Raw genomic sequence first — 21,577 nt, 5'->3', positions numbered from 1 at the left:
GCTCCACAGACCACGTGCTGGAAAGCTGTCGTCTCAGTTGTCAAAGGATCGGGTTCGTGGGATGAACTAGGAATAAACTTTTACAGTATCTCCGGAATTGGTACTATGATGCCCTCCCTTATTGGGAGAGGATTCTATTACTAATAAAGAGTAGTGGCACTTGGTGGGTGAGCACTGAGGACTGAGCCTCATCAGTGCTAGGTAGGCACTCTGATGCCACCAAGCCAATACCCTTTCTCCTATCCACAGATGTAGGACTTCCGGTGGTGGGGCAGTAAAGAATTTTATTATTCGGTTTATTTAAAAAACTTACACTGCCAGGAATTGAACCTAGGCTCTTTTTTTTTTTTAAAAAAAATTACAAGTAAATAAAAATTAAAGACCGAATTAAGAAACAGAAATTCCAAGACACATCTACTTCAGAATGCAAATATTTTCATTCTCATGGGATGGCTTACTGGGTGAAGCACTTGCCTTCTAAACTGGAACTGGGATCCCTAGCAGTAGATGTTAGGCGTTTGTGGTAGCCTAACTGTAGTCCTAGGACTGGAGAGGAGAGGAGTGTCCGTGTGTCCCGCTAGCTAGTGGCAACAGTGAGATCTGGGTCTGTCTGAGAGACACTGCCTCAATATAGAAGGTAGACCACTCTGGGCTCCAAGTGTGCATACACTCCTGCACAGCATACATATATAGGCATACAAGCCATACGTACACATGAAGAAATAAAAATGTTGATTTTTCTACAAGCCCTATTTTTAGAGTAAGGTATTTGGCCCATGTTGCTAACATGGTATCTGAACTGTAAAATATATTGCTTTTTTTTTTTTTTAAAATGGGAGTCATTGTAGAAATGGTTTTAGTAAGTTAGGCTGTCATTACTGTATTACTAATTGGGTGCATGATTTGGCATATCTACCACAAGATTTTACTATTTTGTGAAATTGATGTAACAAGGAATGCAAGTCTGGATGGGACCGGGGAATACATTCAAAGTACACATTTAACTTAGTTCAGAAATGGAGTGTTTATTATTTTAAAGTGTTTTGTTTTGAGACAAGGTTGTGCTTTGTAACCCAGGCTGGACTCAAACTCACCATCCTCCTTCCTTAAATCTTGAGTGCTGGAATGATGGTATGTGGCTAAAATAACAAACTTCTAAAATTAGTCTTTTTGACTATGATATGTAAATTGGATGCTTTGGACGATGGCTGTTTTAGTGTGCTTTATTTTTGACTGAGAAAGTGATTTCCTTTGGCATCTACAGTTGAATCAGGTTGATTTGGTAATTACAGCCTCTCAGAAAGTCTGGAGGGTGGAAGCTTAAATGAGATACAGAAGGTATCAATCTGTAACATCCTGTTGGCCAAATGCTTTACTCTGAAAATGTGTGACTAAGGGGAAACCATCATGTTTGTTGTCTAAAATATTTACATTTTATCGAAACCTGAATGTCCTTCCTCCAACAGTGCACACTTGAGTCAGGAGACTTGGGAAGAAAAATAGTTGTGCAAATAGTCACCTAATAGACTTCCTCTAAGTTTGCTGTTCTACAAGTCGGCAGCCCACAGCAGGTGTTTCCTGTTGGTAAATAACCTCCACAGATTTCTGTTTAAAATTGAGCTATTAATAAAAGTGGTGTCCTTGTCATTGATGCTTCTTGGGTGTTCTTAGGGAAACAAGTTCCTGACATTCTAGACAATGCAGTGAGCAATATCATAAGTCATCTGTTACACCATTTCATTAATAATATCTCACTCTCAGGATAATTCCACTTTAAAACAGAATTACCATACTTAGGTAGTGTAGCTCTCCCAGTAGGAATCAAGAGGGAAGAAAGATACCCCAGCCTCATTTTGCTAGGCCTCACAGGTCATATGTTGGTGACAGGAAGGAATGTGGGGAAGAGGTCTTGGTTTAACATGCTGAAGAAGCCTGATTATGCAAAGAGTGTCAGAGTAGCCCTTGGGAGAATGCTTCCTCTTTTTTCGTTTTCTTTTTCTGGTCATTAACTGGTGGTATCCCTGCTGAGTTCCTGAAGTCCCGCTTTCAAGTTCATTGAATGAGATCTGTCTGTCTGTCTGTCTTCTGTCGGTCTTTCTCTCCCTCCCTCGCTCGCTCCCTCCTTCCCTCCCTTCTCCTTCTCTCTTTTTCTTTCTTTTGGTTTTTCAAGACAAGAGTTTCTCTGTAGCTTTGGAGCCTGTCCTGGAACTAGCTCTTGTAGATCAGGATGGCCCCGAACTCACAGTGATCCACTTACTGCTACCTTGCGAGTGCTAGGATTAAAGGCATGTACCACCATCAGGGTTTTTTATTTGTTATTTTTTTTTTTAAATGAGAATTTCTAACCCAGCTTCTTACAGTGATTCTGGCAGGTTAGAGATCTGGATAGTCACTAGAGCAGACACACACAATCCCCACCTGCCTAGTGTTTAGTTAGTGTTAGTGTTTTAGGTGCCCTCTACTTGAAAATAGAGATGTGTTTACTTCCTCCCCCCACTTTGTTTTAATGTAGTGAAGTGCTAGTCATCACAGTTTACAGAATGATGCAACCATTTGGATTTGAAGGGAGTGCTGTTAAAATATACAGACTTGCGTTTGGAAAGGCATTTATAGTTGCAGGTGTTTTTACTCTGTATCCATTGAAGAAACACATATGCCTACTAAGAATTTTGGACTAAGCTGTTTAGAACTAATGTATAGTAACACTTCGTAGCTGCTGTATGCTCAGCAAGAACTTATTTCATCTTTTGAGAAACCCAGAACACTTAGAAAATACTTCCTTTCAAACTACGGGAGGGGGAGGGAGCTGAGCAGACCTCTACCTTTTCTTTTGACATGGGACAGAGAAGGTCAGTGGTATTGTCTCCCTCCCCTTGTCATCTAATTGCTTTTGGCTGTCGTACCATTTGCCAGGGTTCACAGACAGACTGAACATTAAGGTGATTTGTCTTTGTGGCAGGATAAGTAATGAAAAGAGCTGGGGGTGAACCAAAGGAAGTTCACTACCTTTGTTTATTCTGGGGACAGTGGACTCACTATGATGCTTAGGTTAGTCTTAGTCTTTTGGTCTCAAAGGATTCTTTCTGCTGTAACATCCTGAGAAGGCCTTTAGGCATGTGCTGCTGTGCCCAGTTAACCCTCTTCCATTCCCATTATATATTTTTTTAAAATTAGTTAACTTCTTCTTCTTTTTTTTTTTTTCCTTGAGAATGTCTCACTATGTAGCCCCGACTTCCTGATATAAAAACCAGGCTGCCTGGAACTCACAGGAATCTGCCTGCCTCTGACTCTCAAGTGCTGGAATTAAAAGTGTGAGGCTCCATGCTGGCTGAATAAATTAGCTTTTTATAGATAAAGTCACTTGTTTCCACAAGACATTATCTTGGTCCCACCCACATAAGGGTAACATACCAGTTTCTTATTTTCTTCTTACAAAATACAATCTCATTAACAGGGTCAGCTGTGGATATAGTACTGTTTTAAATGTTTTATGTGAGTGTATTAGAGTTTGTGGTAGGTACTTATCTTAAAATGGGGATTTTTTTCCTTTCTCTTTTCTTTTGCAGCTGAGGAAACAGGTGCAGAAACTAGCTTAGCAAGGTTACTCAGGCAAGATTCTGATAGATTCTCAGCTGTCTCTTGGGAGCTACACTGTTCTTAAAGTGAAAGGGACTGCTTTTTCAAACCAGACCCATTATGCTCTTGTGAGAATGGATTTGGAAAAATCTGTCACAAACTTTTTCCTGAATAATTGTTTTATTAGCTAGGTATGATGGCTCAAACTTATAATATTTGAAAGCTGAGGGTGGAGGATCACAATTTGGAGTCACACTGGAGCTACAGAGTCAGATCCTGTCTCAGAAGTGTGTCCCCCCCCCCCACACACACACAGAGATAGGGTTTCTCTGTAGCTTTGGAGTCTGACCTGGAACTAGCTCTTGTAGACCAGGCTGGCCTCAAACTCAGAGATCCGCCTGCCTCTGCCTCCCGAGTCTGGGATTAAAGGTGTGCACCCCACCTGTCTCGGGTTTTTTGTTGTTTTGTTTTGTTTTTTAGAGACAGGCTTCAGAATTGTTTTGAAGGATAGATTTTTCTGATTAGATACAGATGTTTCAGTTTCATCAGCTACATTTAGTCTGAGAAGTCTTAAAGGGCCAGTAACAGATAATTCCACTTTCGGAGGTTTCTACGAAGATATAAGTGGAATGCGCGATGGTGTCCCAAAAACCTACTGGCACCTGTTGTCAGTTGTCCCATGAAAAGCATATTCATATGCTGCTGGCTGGTTTTCTCTAGTTTTTAATTTTTTTTTTTAAAAATTAGGGCTTTTCTGTAATGTGAGAACAGGCTCTGTCATCAGTGTGGCTGACAGCTGACTAGACCGCAACATAAATTTATGCTGAAATTTGCACAAAAGTAGCAGGGAAACAAAGCATATCTTAATGTTCACATTCAGTTTGTCTCCTCCAGGGAGGCAGACTAATAGACCAGGGTCAAGAGCTGTAGTTGGACTTCTGGAAGCCTCCCCAGGCACCCCTCTCCCTTTTTGGTTTGCTACTTTTTCTCTCCCAAAATAAACTGTTAACAACCCGAAGAACTTGACTGTTCGCTGGCTGCTGTGTTGTACCCTATCGCGCGTCGCAGGAACTCCTTTGAAATAAGAACGTCACACAACTTAACCCAAATCCTCCCCATTACTTCCTTGATGATTGATGACATGCATCACTGACTTGGTTGCTTCCCGTACTTTTAAGTTTGATAGATATGCGGTGTAAACTTAGGGAAGGGAAAACTGATAGGTGCTCCAAGTTTTGAATCCTTACACGAAAGTCACAGCCCTCAAGAGATAAAATCCGTAACCTGCTTAATTATAGGAATTAAGACTTAAAGGGATTATACCCAAAATCTGTCCTACATTTCTGAGGTCTGAGGTCGCCGCTGCCTTGCACTGTGGGTGGATCTTTAAAGGATGTTTAAATCTGATGAAAATGATTTGGTGTTAGTCTCACCTCCCGCTCTGAGGGATAGGGTGGGGTCTCGGAATATTTTAGAAGTATCAAGGCGTTCCAATAAAACAAACAGGATGGGGTATAGCACAGTCTGAGCCAGGCATAGGAAGTCCCAGTCCCACTCCCACCCAAGTTAAAAACCTTTCCTGGATATGTGCAGGTACCTCCTTTGCCTAACGGCCCAGGCCCTTAACTTTCTCACCCCTTCTACCCCAGACCTGGAGGGGCTTTCTCCCTACCAACCTAAGATCAACAAACATTCCACCCAGGGGTAACCCGAAAAAGGGCGGGTCAGGGGCCGCGTCTGTGACCTCCGTGGAGCTCCCGTACTGCGCTCCCATTGGTTGGAAGTTCTCTCCCCAAAAGCTTGCGCGACCTAGGCTCGCCACGCCAGCCCGACCTTAAGCGGGTCCGCCCTGGGGGCGTGGTCCCGGCGGCGGGGCGGAGCCTCGTGGCCCCGGCGGCCTATAGAGCGGGAGGGAGTCCCCGACCGCGCCCCTCGAGGCCGGGCCCGTGCGAGGCCAATCCCGGGCGTCCGGTGGGCAAACGTGGGGGCCTGGCGGGCCGGGCCGGGCCGCGGGGCGGGGGACAATGGGCCAGTTCCTGGTGCGTCACGAGGGAGTTCCTTAAAGGGGAAGTGAGCGGGATCCGGGCGGACGCGCGGGGCGGCGGTCGGCTAGGGACGCTCCAGGCGCTTCAAAATAATGCCCGCGGCGGTCGCGCGACAATGCAATGGCGAGCGCTCGTCCTGGGGCTGGTGCTGCTACGCCTCGGCCTCCACGCTGTGCTCTGGCTGGTCTTCGGGCTGGGGCCCAGCATGGGCTTCTACCAGCGCTTTCCGCTCCCCTTCGGCTTCCAGCGTTTGAGGGACCCCGACGGCTCCGAGCCGGTGGGTCCGCCGGAAGGCCCGGCCTGGCTGCATCGGCCAAAGCGCGGGCCGGAGGGGCGGCTCGAGACCCCGCGGGAGCCGGGGCCGGGCATGTGCGGCCCGGCGCACTGGGGCTACGCTCGTCGTGGCTGCGGCCCGGACGAGTACGAGCGGCGCTACAGCAGCGCCTTCCCGCCGCAGCTGCGTGCCCAGATGCGCGACCTGGCACGGGGCATGTTCGTCTTCGGCTACGACAACTACATGGCGCACGCCTTTCCGCAGGACGAGCTCAACCCCATCTACTGCCGCGGCCGGGGGCCGGACCGCGGGGACCCGTGAGTAGCCTGCCGGATGCCCCGCGCGCCGCCTTCCGCCCCTCCGGGTCCCCGAAGGGATACCAGGGTCTTTAAGGTCCGCCGAAGTCCGAGGTTCCCTCTGTCGAGGTGGACTGCCATCCTCTTGATTCTCCTGGACCCTCCAAACTTCGGGACAGCTGTCCCTGTCATTCTCTGTTGCAGATGGGGAAACTGAGGGCTAGAGACCAGAAGGAACAGTCACAGTGGCAAGGCATGCTGCTGCTCCAGATGGACATACTATCTAAGTGCCAGCTATAGGCTTCCTTTGGAAAACGCAGCTTCAGAACGAACCTTCCCCACTCCCGATCAGAACGCCACACCCAAGGCTTTTAATATAAAGATTAAGGCACGGGTTCCGAGAAAGGGGCCGTCCTGTGAATTGGACACAGGGGATGGGGTGGGGGAGTTAGTGTTTCTCCTTCCCAGGGGCCGCTGCCTAGGCTAGGAGAGGTAGCTAATTGAGAGGGATGGGTATTGCCTGGCCCAGATTTGCGATCTGTATCCCCTAAGGATGGTTCCTTAGGCGCCGAATTGACTGACACTGTCATTGCTTGGTACCATCGTAAACACTAGTCGGGTGATGGTGCTGTCAAAAGGTCAGGCAGTCCTCCCAGCCTCCGAGTCATGGGAAGGTGAAGTTCCAGGGTTACTCTGGGTGGACTTCAAAGTCCAAGAGAACGGAGCACCCAGCCAAGATCCTCCTCGCTAAAGGGTGTGCACTGCCACGGACCCAGTCAGGCCGGTTGGTGACTGTGGCGCTTCCCTCCCCTTAGATGGAAATGGATTTGGGTTGTTCGTTGTCTTGGCACTACACATGGGCATCCTTGAACACCTGGCATGTGTATTTTCCTTCTGGTGGGAAGCAGTGGTGGATTCTTAGGTTCTAAAAGAAAAGCTAAGGGCTGATGAGATGGCTCAGCCAGTAAGGACGCTTGGCACTACTTGAGTTTGACCCACTTGGAGGGAAGTGAAAGAGAACTCAGGAGACTCCCTGAGTTGCCCTCTGACCTCTACATGCCTCTGTGACGCACATCACACCTGTCCCCAAAACGTTAAAAAAAAAAAGTTTTTTAAAGGAAAGCTAACTCTAAAATGGCATAGAAAGGGCTATGCAAGTGGGCTGGTGAGGTGCCAATTTGTGTCTTCATTTGCAGCCTAATAGCTGATAGATGGGTACTAGCAAGGGAGCATCCCACACAGAGGCAATGGGCCTTGCACAGTTCTGTTGGATTGATGAACTATTTGCCTTTCTTAGCCGGATCAGTTTTTGTCATATGACCCCATCCCTCTCTTTTTTGCTTTTCTTTGGGAGTCCAGGGAATTGAACCCATGGCTCCTTGCAGCTCCTTCCCACTGAGCTACATAGCAGCTCCTTCTTTCTTTTGCAGAAATGTATTTTTTCTCCGTTTCTTTGGGGGGAAAACTATACATTTTTTTGAAGTAACACTACTCCTTTTTAGGTTATAGGGAGTGGGTGAGTCGTGCGACGCAGGGGAGACTTCCTGTCTGTGGTTAGGTTGGCTTCAATTCCAGCTTTGCACCACTCCTCTCTTCCCCTTCAGCCCCCTTCCCCCTCTCCTCCCTTCCCTGCCTCTCTCCTTTATCTTGTAAGAAAAAAAAATTCTTTACATCCAGGAGGGGGAAACTGAAAAATCCCTCTAGTTATTTTCAATAGCTCGTTTCTGCCAGTTCTTGACCATATGATGACACATTTTTATTTATTTATTTATTTATTTATTTTTACATAGTTCCAGCTTAAGTATGTGCATATTTTAGATTTTTAAAAAAATTTTTTTACAAAGACTGTTTTTATTTGTGTTCCAATAAGGTTGACAATAGGCATCTTGACACAAGAACCAGTTTGAAAAGCTATAGATGACTCCTGTTGGGTTCAGTCTCCCTAGAACATTTTGCAGAGCATTCCTGATACACTTTCAACAGAATCTTCAGCATGTCGTGTGTCCAGGTGGCAGAACTATGCTCCCCTTCCGTTAGGCCTCATTGTCTCACTGTCTTTCTCTGTCTTCTCTTTTTGGACTAGGAACTACTGTACTGATGACGTGGCGCTTCCTCCGAAAGTGGCTCTTCCTTAGCGCTTCTTTTTAACCTTCTTTTGTTCCTCTTTTTCTCCTCTGTCTGTTGATCTGTCAGTCTGTCTTTCATGCTGAGGCTGGTTCCCAGCACAACTAGAACGTTACAATAAAATGCTCTGGCTCCAGCTGTCTTAATGGGCGAGGCTTGGTCACTCATCCCCAAGGTGCCAATTAAAGAGACAATTACTGCCACAGAGCAGAGAAAAGAGAGTTAACATCCTGGGAAGTGAAACAAATAAAGGGGTCCAGCTGTCCCTGAGTTGAACTTCTGGATTCTGCCAGGAGGTTTAAGTCAAGTAGAGGGAAGGTTGGGGCAGAGGGTGTGAGATATCTAAGTAGTGCAGTCAAGCTGTGGTTTTGGCCTTTACAGATGAGCTCAGGTTCTTGTAAGGTGACCCGCTTAGAGTCCAGCCTCCCCATTATGGATAATTGTTCTCATCGTGTGAAATCTACGGCTACTACAGGTTTAAGACAGTGCCTTCAGTCTTAGAGGAATGAGAGAGGGTGTGAATCACTGTTTTTACACAGGCGCTCCTGGAATGATTAACGTGCCCGTGTGTAGAGAAATGCAGGATGAGCCAAAGGAAAGGAGACATATGCAAAAGGAAGATGGGAATGGCAGGCTTTCGCCCTCTTTTTAGTCACTCTGTGGGCTCAAGTGAGAAGTCGGAGCTTCTGAGCAGACGTAGTTTCTGAACGCCTGTTGTACTAGGACCTTGTGCATGCTAGGCAAGTCGTCTTCATTGAGCTCCACGCCCAGCTCCTTTTTCACTTTCTATTTTGGGACAGCCTTTTTGAGTTGAACAGGCTGGCTTTCAGCTTGTCCCGCAGCTGAGGCAGGCCTTGAATTTGTGATCTTGGTTCAGACTCCTGAGTAGCTGGAGTTACAGGCCCTCCTGCCTTACCAGGTCCACCTTTAATGGTTTTACTTTATTGTTTTGTAATGAGCTGTAGGCGCTTTCTGGAGCATTTTGGAGTGGGGGTGAGAGCTCTTCAGCAAAGTGGGGTGACAGTGGTTGGTTGAAATTGTGGGTCCCAGTGGCATCTTGGGGTGCATAGGCCTTTTTAGAAGTCTATGGTAAGTGTGGTTTGCTTTGGTTCTGCAGTGGCAGCTCATGTAAATTGAAGTCAAGTCTCTGGGATGATGGCCTTAGTAATTAACATTGGGGAAAGCTGTCTTCCGACTTAATGGTTGGCAGCCTTTGTGTCTCTGACGGTGGTGAAGAGTCCTGGAATTTTGTGTCCTTGAGCAGACCCCCACACTGGCCAATTCAAAGAATAGAAAGCATGGGGTTCTTTGTTTGTTCGCTTATTTGTCTGTTTTTACCAGCTCTCACCTTAGTATAGTTCCTCTCATTGTTTGATACAGGAGAGTTTCAAGCCGGTGCTTTCTCATTCTGATTCTGAACAAGTAGGAAGTGCTTACATTTTTCAAATAAACTGTAATAAAGAGGCATACATGTTTTGTTTTGTTTTTTCCTAATACTGAGAATTGAAACCAGGTCTCACATACTCCAGATAAGTGATCTGCTATGAAGCTACACTCCTGGCCCCTTTAAAAATTGGACTTTGAGGGGCTGGAGAGGTGGCTCAGTAGTGAAAAGTGTTCGCTACCCTCACAGAGGACTGAGTTTTTTCTCAACATACAAAACTACCTGTAACTCTTGGGAGTTCCAGGTGATCTGGTCTACATGTAGACACATACACACACATACAAAGTAAGATTTTATTTTGAGGTCTGGGCATATATTTCAATGATAGAGTACTTGCCTAGCATGTAGGAGGCCCTTAATTCAATATTTGTTCTGCAAAAAATAAGGTAGCAAAAAATTGCTTTGAGACAGAGTCTACCACGCTGTACTCAACCTTAGGATTCTTCTGCCCCAGCCTGGAATTACTACAAAGTGTGCCATCACCATGCCCAGAAAATATCTTTCTGATTTCAGAATTCAAGTATGTTAATTATCATTTTCTAATATTACTTTAAAAAGAATGAACTTGATATTAGAATATTACCTAAAACAGCACAAAACCAAAATGTGGGTGCTCTCACTTTCCTCCTTTCTTTTCTTTTGAAACAGAGTCACACATAGCCCAGGTTGGCCTTCAGCTAAATAGGTAGCAGAGGCTGGCACCAGTGTCTGCCTTCTGTCTCCCCGTGCTGTGATTACAGGCGCAGGCCACAGTTGCTGGCTGTGCCATTTCTCCTTAGTCACCCTCTTGACGCTTATCTCGATAGACGTGGCCCTTGTTAACATGAAGTAAACAAATCTTGAGCCCTATGAAAACAGCCGTCTCTGTCTAGCTCCTGACTGCTGTTCCGTGTAGAACCCCAATTCAAACCTTTGAGGAAATTTAGATGGTTTTCTAAGCCTGTGGATGGCAGCTATAAATTCTGGGTTTGGGCCTGTCACAGGGCTTGATTACATTCCCCTGAAACCATAAAACAAAAGGAAAATCCCAATGAACAGAGCCAATATTGATTCCTCACCTAGTTTGTTCCTAGGCCCTCTAGCTTAAGATGGCCACTTCCTGGGCTGAGGAGATGACTCAGTAGGAGTGTTTGCTGGGTAAGTATGAAGACTTGGGTTTGAATCCCTAGCAAGCATGTAAAAAGCCGGGTGTGGTCACTCCTGAGCCTGTAACCCAAACACTGGGGTGGAGACTGAGACGAGGATTTCTGGGACCTGCTGGCTGCCTGGTGAGTTCCAGGTTCTGTGAGAAACCCTGTCTAAGATGGAGAGACAGCTGGACAGGAGAAATCTTCCTCAGGCCTCTTACCATTTATGAGTGCCTGCGCCTTCACGTACATGCAGATGTGTACACACACACACATACACACACATGACCTCTTTCACAGTTCCTTTTTCAGAATTCTTCGAGTCAGGCACAAGTCTTGAGCTATGGAAGGTGATTCTTCTTGGTTTGCTCGTCTCAGGTTTGATTCCTTCCCTTTGAGCCACCATTCCCCATTTTAACTGTGTTTGAGAATTGAGTCCTGTCCCCTTTGCTTCCCTCTGGATTACTAAATCCTTGAATGCGCAGGATTGTTTGTTGCGTTATCTCTCTGCCCACACAGAAAAGATAAGATTTCCGAACAGCTGTTGCAGGTTGAGTCTATGCAGCGTGGTTTCTTGTCTGGTTTTCTAAAATGTCTTCTTGATTTTATTAGCTACATAAGCGAAGATTTTCTAGCAGAGGCTTTGATCTCCATCTTCTTCATCTCCTTCCTCCTTTGCTTTCTTTCTTTGCTTTTGTTTGTTTAGAAGTAGTAAGAGCTGCCGAGTTGCAGGGGAATGATTGCCATGAACGCTCATGCATGTGTGATGAATGAGGAGGGAGTTGTGTTGTGACTGGATCAGCTGCTTTCACGGGCCACTTGTACTCTTGATTTTTGCCTTGTTCTGAAAGATTGACTTCCTCAAGTGCTGCTAGGTCAGACAGGGCTACAATAAACATGTCCAAAGAGCAGAGCTGTGTCATTATCTGCAGGACGGGCTGACAAAAGGAAGCTGGAAAATGTCTTGCTGTAGGGCTAGGACCACTTGTTTTATGGAATCTAATTTTTCCTTTATTCTCTACCCTCCTTTCCCTACTTTGATAATTTGTATTATTAATTTTGTTGTTATTTTTTTCTAAGCCATGATCTTGCTGTGTAAGCAAGGAACTGTACTCCTGCCCCAGCCTCCTAAGTGTGGGATTATTTGGTTGAAAAGAATTCAAACTGTTCTAGTGAACATTCTAGATCTTTACATGGGTTTTCCGACTAGAGTAGAACTCTCACAGTTATCACAACTACATTAAAAGATCCAGCTCTGCTAAGAGTTACCAGTTGTCACTGCCTCTTTGGCCAGTGTTACTGAGGATTGTTTGTTTTGCGAGGGACAGTGCTGAGGTTCAAACCCAGCATCCCAACATGCAAGGCAAGCATTCTGCCGGTGGCTGTGTACCCAGCTCTTAAACAGTGGAACACTGTGTCCCTTTGATGTGTGCACTAAGAGAAAAAGCACAGTAAACACTTGGAAAGGTGCTGAAAATTACACGTGCCTTCAATGGCTTCGGGGCAGCTAGGGAGGTGGCACTTGGCATAGATTAGGATGATGTGGAGTTCTTGATCAGTTCCTTCAGTTGGGCCGCTGAATGATATGGCAGCCATTTTCTGGTGGGATGGGTGTTTGAACCTCACTCTGTTTCTGAGCAGCATAGCCCTGTAGTTAAATATTTAAACCCAGCCAAGTGTTCCTGAGGACACTCCTGAATGTGAGGATGTCTGCTTTGACCCTTCTCTAACCCTTGGCAATTCCTGTGTGCTTGGCATTGCCTTTGAGAGACCTGTTTGAATCCATATGCTTCCATCCTGAGAGCATCTTTTCCATCATGTAAGTGGGAGTCGGTGTTCTCCTTCTGCCGTGTGAGTCCTGGGGGTTGAACTTAGGTTCCGAGGGTTAGCATCAAGCACCTTTTCCTACTGACTCATCTTAGCAGCCCCCACAGGTCTTTAGAGAGACAGCAGGTCAAGCCATCCAGAGTGCTGCTCTTAAAACTTCTTTCACAGGAAGGAGGTGGCAGAGGGAGCCTTTAGGATGACGTAAGGGCAGGTGGCATGCAGAGAAGATGGAGGACGCCAGGTGTGAGTGCTCCGTGGCTGGAGATGAAAGTAGGGCTCTCTCACTCTGACTCCAGGAGATGAGATCTAGAAGCACTTGTCTCATTTCTTCTTTTACTATCGTTTTCTTTTCCTTTCCAGCCTCTGCAGTTATTTTCTGGCCCTGTGGTAATGGGACAGGGCAGTCAGTGGCGTCTGTGACTGAATTTCTTCAGTCATGCCAGGCCGTTTTCACTGTTTGTCTAGCCTTCCCGGATGTATTCGTTCTCATGTGTGTCATAGTTTGAGCAGTGAAGAAATACTAGGTCATCTGACAGGATCCCTCCTTCAGTCCCTAGTGCTTGTGAAATTAAGAGGGTTTTGAAGCTAGACAGGATTAAAGATCCTTGATGGTGATAGTGTGTCTCAGAGCACCGGCGACGGACTTGTCCATCTCCCGACTTCCCCTTGAGTTCTCTCACTACCGCCTTATACCCCTGTTCTGCTGTCTGTAGTTCCTCAACTTGTGGACACACAGACCCTGCTGCTCCTGAGACAGAAGGCTCGTTTCTCACTGCTGCCCACAGTCTGTTTCTGGCTCATGAGCATGGCCAGCAGTTTTAGTTTCTGATGGCTGTTTAGTTTTTTGCCCCTCCCCCTTCACTTTAAATGTAAAATACTTTTGTTTAATTTTAATTCTTTCTTTTCCAGTTCAAATTTGAACATCAATGATGTCCTGGGAAATTACTCCCTGACTCTTGTTGATGCCTTGGATACACTTGCAGTAAGTATTCAACTTTTTCTTAATTCAGATAATTAAGATAAAGTGTTTGGGGGTTTATTGTATTTCCTCGTTTCCCCCAGGAATGGGAATTCCAGGAAATGCTGTACTCAGAGGCTTTGATGAGTGTTAATTATTTTAATGACCTTCATGGGAAGGCAATTAGAAAACATACATACATATTCATATATGTATGTATTTATATATGTGTGTATCTATGTGTGTATGTATATATATGTGTGTGTGTGTGTATATTTCTTTCTTTCTTTTTTTTTATTGATTTAGCCATCCTGTCCTACCAGAGTATGGAGACTCTTGTTACTACTTAGTCCCTGTAATCTGCTAGATTGCAAACTGTATTGGTTGCTTTTCATACTAGGGCCAAAAGCAAGTTAAGGGAAAGAGTTTATTTTGATTTAGTAGACACCCTCCAGAAGGAAGTCCAGCTGGGAAAGGCATGGCATGGCAGCAGGGTCAGGAAGCTGAAGTTCACTTTTTCTTCCACTTATAGTGAGACTCCTAAAGGTTCCATAAGGTCCCTAAAGAGCACCAACAGCTGGGCACCAAGTGTTCCAATACATGAACCTTTGGGCCAGGGGGACTTCTCATTCAAACCACTACGAGGACCTTCTAGCCTTTATGTCTTCCTCCCAGAAAGCAAGCCACACCTCTGTGCTGCTCTCTGTCTGAGGCAGAGCTAATAAAAACAGGAAACTGTGCCATGGCATCTCAGCCCCGCTCCTTTCCCTGTGCAAGATAAATTTATGGTCCTACTGAGTGCCTGCCTCTGTGTCCTTTGATACATGGAGCTGACCTAACTAAATCATGAGCTATGAAACTTGTCTATAACCTGAAACCTCTGAGTCAGAACCTCTGGTTGTTCTCTGGAACTGAGTGGACTGTGTCCCCTTTTAGGATCCCCATCCTACCACACACCAATCTCTCCTAATTGCTCTCAGACCTTAGCATCACGGCTGTGGTTGTGAGGCTCTCTTCTCCTTCTCTTCTCTTCTGAAGGCTAATTTTGTGTGAGTTTCCTATTACAAATCCACCCTTCTTCTTTTTAGCTTATAGCACAGTACTTGAGGAGTAAAAACCAGAAGACCCCAGGGTCAGAAGGTACCCCCAAATGCTTCTAGCTGCTGGCTTCCAAGGAGTGTCTGTGCCCAGTGCCTGCCTGTGCATGAGGCTCTCTCTGTGGACACCCTGTTGTTTATTGCTTCCTTGTTTTGGCTACTGTTCATTCTGTATATGTCTTGCCAACTTGCATACTGCCTTTACTCTCTCATCCCTTGGCGCCTCATTGACCGTGGGAAGCTGGAGGCCTTTCAGCATAAACACAAGAACCCTCCTGAAGGTGATAGGCCACACTGGACATGTCAGGCTATGTCTGTGTGCTTCATGGCCTAGCACCATAGAGTGTGGCTTCCAAGGGACATTTCCAGTGATTCACAATCTCCTTAGGAAAGTAATTTTTACAAACTCTTCCTCTTTTCCTTATCCAAGACAATCTTTACTATTAAAAAGCTGTTGAATCTGTCGAGTACTATATTTAATAATTTATCTGGTTCCTTTAAACATCCCTAGGAAATGTTTAAAGCTGTCAGTTAGGAGTTGGAATTGGGTAATGAAGCAAAGTTTACACCATGATTGTCTCATGGTTTGCTAGTAGTGGAAAGAGGTGGAGATAATGTTCTGTACCTTCATTGTCCAGACTGCAGAAACAGGCCTGGGCCCTGGTTCTAGCAGGGCTGCTGGGTTTCCTTCTAGGCTCTAGTTGCAGGGCACTTCCAGTCTCCCAGTATTTCCTTCTGAAGTGATGGCTGCTCCATTAAGTCATCCACCGTCACTTCTCAGAATGTGCCCAGACAAGTAAGTGCAGCGTAATTAGCGCTAACCAGTGAAGCTGCTGGACGCTGACTCAGGCTGGGGTGTGGAAGCAGGGTTAGAAGGTGCGGGTGCAGCTTGACAAGCGCACCCTCTTCGCCCTCCGGTTAGTTCCCAGGATGTCTTCGCCCCTGCTTGCTAAGTACAGAAATGCTGTCGTTATTTGCTGCACTCTCCTCCTCACCTGACAGTAAGTCCTACATAGTAGGACTCCAGGTTGTTTGTTATGTGACTGCTTACTAATCCAATTTTGTCCAACATGTATTCTAAGGGTTTGCCCCTTGGCATAGTATTGTTCTCAGACATACAGGAGAATTTCTGATTGTTGGAGATCCACATTACACAACAGCATTTTATTTAAAATTATCTAATTAAAAAGTTTTTAAAACATTTAGTGTGTGTGTGTGTGTGCGTGCGTGCACATGTCATTGCATATGGGGCATGCGGGTGGAGCAGGAGACAGTTTGGGTTCCTGGGATTGAACTCAAGTGGTCCACTTTTTAGCAAGTACTCTTATCTCCTGAGCCACTTTACTGGCCCTATTTACTTAATTTTCGAGACAGGGTCTTTAAAAAACTAAGGTTTAGGCTAGTCTTAAGCCTGTAGTAGTCTTGTCGCCTCTGCAAGTGATGTGATTACAGGCATGTATGTATGTATTGGGTGGACTTGGAGATTGATCCCAGGATTTCGCATACAGGAGGCTTGTGCTCTTCCCCTGAGCTATATCCCTTGCCATTTGTTTTGTTTTGGTCTTTAAGTCAGAGGCTCCAATCGGTGACCTTCATGTCTCAGTCTGCAGAGTCTTGAAATTACAGGAGTGAACTGTGTGTCAGCGTTTTCAGATTCTGAGAGGCCCCTCCTCTGTCCAGTCAGTCTTCTTCAGGCCTGGGTGATTCTGCACCCTGCTTACTTCGTGCTCACTGGCTATCGAATGTGACAATATACAGGATGTAACCTGGATTTCATCACCTTCCCCAGCTTCATCTGAGATTATATCAGCCCTGCAGCTGCACGAGATACTGTTCTTGGTGAACATCTGTGAGCAAGCAGACCCGTTTCTGTGGTTTTCAGTTGTAGACGGTCTTGACTGTGGTAGCGCGCTGGCTCGTTTCTCAGGAGTTCTCTTGTTAGCATTTTCAGCAGATGTTTGCAGATGTGCTGCGAGAGCCCTCGGGGAACACAGTCCCCTGATCATTGCTTGTGACCTGAACAAGATTGCATGTTCCTTTAAGATGGAAGAACTGTAAACAGAAAGCCTGCTTCTGCTCTGTACCCAAGCAAATAGTGTGACGCAGCAGAGCAGTGCACTAAGAAATAAGGCACACCCGGGTAATGAGTGTCTGAGGAATCACTTCTTCTTGATTTTGTTATCTAGTTATTGGTGGTGGTTTGTGTCCTTATGAAAAGTGGTTATAAAATTTGAGTTAAATCAGATCATTTCCACATAGGTTAACTTATATCATTTTTATGACAGATTTGCCCTTTTTGAAGGGACTAGCATGCTGTGGCATTGTTTCTACACACCTCAGATAGGAACTTTAATTGTTACATTGAACATAGAGCTGATCATTTGTATGTTTTGTTTTTAGTTTTTAAACGTTTATTTTTCTGTACAAGTGTGTACTTGTTTGTGAAGGTAAGCTTGTGCCACAACATTCGTGTGGAGATCAGAGGACAAACTGCCTGGCTTTTTACAGGGTTCAAGGGTCATCACTCGGGTCATCAGTCAGGCTTGCATGGCAGGTGCTTTGACCCACTGAGCCATTTTCCAGGACTCCACTTGATTTTAAGTGTTGCTTGTTTCCTGCTGTATTGTTAGTCCTGTCTCTCAAAACCTTTATACATATGGACAGCAACAAGTCAGTTAGTTTTCCGGCTATCTTGGATTTGAAAAGCAGAGCTAGGATCATATTTTTGTTAGCTAATTTTCTGATTCATCTTCACCTGCTCCACAACTGTTTAGAAACTGTTATGCCTTGCAAATAAAGGTCAGCTCAGCGCTAGGGGGAAGACATGGCCACAACCAGGACGGTTCTGTTGGGTGTTCATTCACACAGTTGTGCCACTTGGAGCCAGGATCCTTGAGTGAGTGGTAGGAGGCAGGCCCGCTGTCTGTCCCGGAATGTGGGAAGTCACTGCCACCTCCCTTTTTTGTTCCTTCCCCACTGTGGGAAAGCCATAGGCAGTGCAGATGCAGACACAAACGTGGTGGCTGATCAGCCACTTCAGCGTCATTTCAAGCCTCTTGTAATTGTGTGTGTTCCTCTGTTTAAAGATAATGGGAAATTCATCCGAGTTCCAGAAAGCAGTCAAGTTAGTGATCAACACCGTTTCATTTGACAAAGATTCCACTGTCCAAGTCTTTGAAGCTACAATAAGGTAAAGTAGCATATGTCTTTTTTGGGAGTGGGGGTAAGGGACTTAATTTGCCTAAGGATATTTCAGCTAGAGTTCGTGTGGGCAATATGTACTCCACATAAATTATTCATGTTCATTTTAGTTTCATATTTATGAAAAGTTGTACTTTTGATACTTTTGAATATCATCACATTTTGGACTACACAGAAACACACATTTTAACCATTACATAAGAGAGTTGTCTCTCAAATGCAATTTCAGTGATTCCATTCATATCTTTTCTTGATTCCTTGTTTACTGCCTTAGGAATCCTCTTCCATGTTTTTAAATGGAGTTTTGCATCTCTCCACCCATAAAAGCCACTGCTTGTTCTTTTGATGTCTTTTCTTCTTGTAAGGTTCTCATTTATCACCCACTCTTAGCTAAATAATGGTGGAATCATGACCTATACCCAGTTTTGTGCCCAGATTTCTTTAGTATGAAAAGTTGACTCTTTTCATGTTTAAATATTTTGAAAATTGTATTACTATACAACAGTTCAGACCTGGATCTGAATTCTGGAATTGAAATTATGATATGGTTTATCCTAAAATAAGAAAAGAATAAATCATTTGTTTGAAAAATGTTGCAGTCCTTTTTAGACAATTGAGATGGGACACTTACATATCTACAAGGCCATAAATCTAAGAGGGTAGCCTTCTGCTTTCCAGGATCTCATTTCCTTCTCCATGTTGTCTCACTAGACACTGGGGCAGTTCCTCAATCACCAGGCAGGCAGACCTGTAGGAGTTCCATGATTCTCCTGTGCCTTGTTCTCTTTCTCATATGGCTAATGTTTCTTTACCAAGCGAGATAAATCAGTAGGAATTTATTGATGCACATAGAAAATATGTCCTTTGAGAACAGCCAGTGGGCGCCTTCCTCATCAGCATAGTTCCTTAATGAATGTTCTAAGGGTAAGATGACCAAATTTGTTAATGCTTTAGTGACATTCATTCTCAGTTGTCTCAAATGGGTAATACCCATCTTGCTGTCAGCAGTGCAGTGAACTGAGAATCAGTCCCTTAGAGCCCAAGGGGACAGCCCAAGAGGAAGCTACTGAACCAGGTTCTTCTGTGCCAGGCAGTTTGGAGCTTGAGAAGAAGTAGAGACATCTTTCTTCTTTGTAAGCTGGATTCTGTGCACTTGTAACAATATGCTTTTATTATAATTTTTCCTTCCTGCTGTCAGGGTTCTCGGAAGCCTCCTTTCTGCTCACAGAATAATAACTGACTCCAGACAGCCCTTTGGTGACATGACAATTGAGGATTATGATAACGAATTATTGTACATGGCCCATGACCTGGCCGTGCGGCTTCTACCAGCTTTTGAAAACACCAAGACAGGGATCCCCTATCCTCGGGTAAGTGACTGGTTTGTTCACTGTTTTGCTGTTTTTGAGACATAGTATTGTGCCATGTAGCTCAGGCTGGCCTTGAACTTGTGATTTTTGGGCATCAACCTCCCAAATGATAGCATTACAAGTGTGAGTTACCATACACACAATTTCACAGTTTTTCTGAATTTTCACAATTCACAATTGTCCTGAATTCAAACTTTTATAAAAGGAATGGGGCCTGGCTATGAGACAAGAGTGATGTCCTTGGTCAGTTGTTAAAACTTCCAGCATTCTCTGAGTGCCTTCTGTGTTCCAGGCACACAGTTTCCCGAAGACCCTCACATGTGTGCAGGAATTCAGTGAATGCTCATTTGAGTGCTTCACATACCTGCAAGTGAGGCCTACAGGGCCAGCCAATTAGATGCTGATTTAGGTACAAGTGAGATTGTGTTTGTGACATCTGATTTAGCAAGCCAAATGACTCTTCTGGGAATTGTGTCAGCCAGACCACAGCACCTCCTTGATGAAATTGGCTGTCAGGCTGTGGCTGAACCTCGAGTCTAGCAGAGTAGGAGTGAGTCTTTAGAAACTAGGCTAGAATCTATTACATCTTGTGTTTGTCTCTGACCCTGTAGGAGTTACTTTTCTGTTGCAGTGCTGAAATGCCAAGACCTAAAGTCACTTTTAACAGAAGAATTTGTTTTAGCTTATGGCCCTGGAGGGAGAGTCCAGAATGTCAGGGAAGGCATGGAGCAGCAGGAAGCTGGCCAGCCACATCTTATACAGGAAGCAGAGAAATTGAACAGGAACCCTCAAAGCCCACCCCAGTGACATACTTCTTCCTGTAAGGCTTAAAGGTTAGGATTCCATTGCCTTAGCAAACAGCCTGCTGCCTGAGCACCCAGTGTTCAAACACATGCGCCTGTGTGGAGCACCACAGACCCCAGAGCCTGGTGCTTCTGTAGTTGGGAAGACACTTGGTAGAAAGTGGTGAATTAAGAAATGAGGGTAGGACTCTATGTTCTGACTGTTTACTGGTGTCTCAGACAAGTGAGCCGTGTTGTCTGGTCCATTAGCTGAGTGTCATATCTCCATGGGACTTTTCAGCACTGCATTCTTAAGCTTTGCTATAAAACTTTTTTTTTTTTTAAGTGAGATCTTGCTTATGAGCTGAGGCTGCTTGAACTTGCTGGCTTCCACATGAGCCTTCTGCCTTGACTTCTGACTACTGGGGTACAATTGCTCAACACAACTTTTGATTCTTCCTATCCCAGGTGAATCTGAAGACAGGTGTTCCCCCTGACAGCAATAATGAAACCTGCACAGCGGGCGCTGGTTCTCTCCTGGTGGAATTTGGTATTCTGAGCCGACTGCTGGGGGATTCCACTTTTGAGTGGGTTGCCAGACGAGCTGTGAAAGCCCTCTGGAACCTTCGGAGCAACAATACGGGATTGCTAGGTAGGGTTCACCATGTGCCATCAGTTGAGTTGATCTGTGTAACCTGTGGTCCCCTTTCCTTCCTCTGTACTATGCTCTGTACTTCATCTTCCTAGTCCAAGTGGATCTGGAAATTAATAACTAACAGCAGCTGTTGGTGCTGCCTGGGTCTGGTTTCTTCACATAACCTTCTGCTTAGTGTGAAGTTTTAGGGTTTGGTGGAAGATTCATAATGGTTCAGCTGTTTTCAGCTGTTAGAGCCCCCTTGATTCAGATCCCTTGGTATAGTCCATTGAAAATTATTAATAGGATTAATAATCAGTTATTAATTGTTACTAGAAATGCCATAAAAGGAACAGTCTCAGAGGCAGACTTTATTGCTTCAATATAAGGTTCTAAAAATACAGGAACTTAGCATTTCCAATAGAGAGACTTTCTTCTTCTTCTTCTTCTTCTTTTTTAAAGATTTATTTATTTAATGTATACACGGTGTTCAGCCTCCATGTATGCCTGCAGGCCAGAAGAGGGCACAAGACCTCATTACAGATGGTTGTGAGCCACCATGTGGTTGCTGGGAATTGAACTCAGGACCTCCTGAAGATCAGCCAGTGCTCTTAACCTCTGAGCCATCTCTCCAGCCCGAGACTTTCTTCTTTAAAGAAAAGGGGGTGGAATCTCAGTGAAAGCCTAGTTGAAACGTATTAGATTTTACCACCCTTGAGGATATTTAGTCAAAATATTTAAAAGCTATTATGGAAAGGTTTACGCTTTAGTAATAGACATAATAAGAATAATATCCTTTATGTATTTATCATGACATTTGTC

General features: G+C 45.0%; 1 protein-coding gene across 1 annotated transcript in view; it reads left to right on the top strand.

Annotated features, from left to right (window-relative positions):
* Nucleotides 1-5,653: 5,653 nt before the first annotated feature.
* Nucleotides 5,654-21,577, top strand: part of Edem1 (ER degradation enhancing alpha-mannosidase like protein 1) — a 30,057-nt gene continuing 14,133 nt past the window's right edge. The window contains exons 1-5 of the mRNA XM_048438531.3: nucleotides 5,654-6,212; nucleotides 13,623-13,695; nucleotides 17,855-17,958; nucleotides 19,168-19,339; nucleotides 20,590-20,773. Of these exons, the coding sequence (XP_048294488.2) occupies nucleotides 5,737-6,212; nucleotides 13,623-13,695; nucleotides 17,855-17,958; nucleotides 19,168-19,339; nucleotides 20,590-20,773 (1,009 nt within the window). The 5' untranslated portion in view covers nucleotides 5,654-5,736. The remainder of the gene's footprint in view (nucleotides 6,213-13,622; nucleotides 13,696-17,854; nucleotides 17,959-19,167; nucleotides 19,340-20,589; nucleotides 20,774-21,577) is intronic.

The sequence above is a fragment of the Myodes glareolus genome, chromosome 3 (assembly GCF_982192425.1).
Source record: "Myodes glareolus chromosome 3, mMyoGla1.1, whole genome shotgun sequence".
NCBI classification, from domain to species: domain Eukaryota; kingdom Metazoa; phylum Chordata; class Mammalia; order Rodentia; family Cricetidae; genus Myodes; species Myodes glareolus.
Note: the sequence above shows the minus strand (reverse complement) of the source record. Positions and strands in the feature narration are given on the sequence as shown.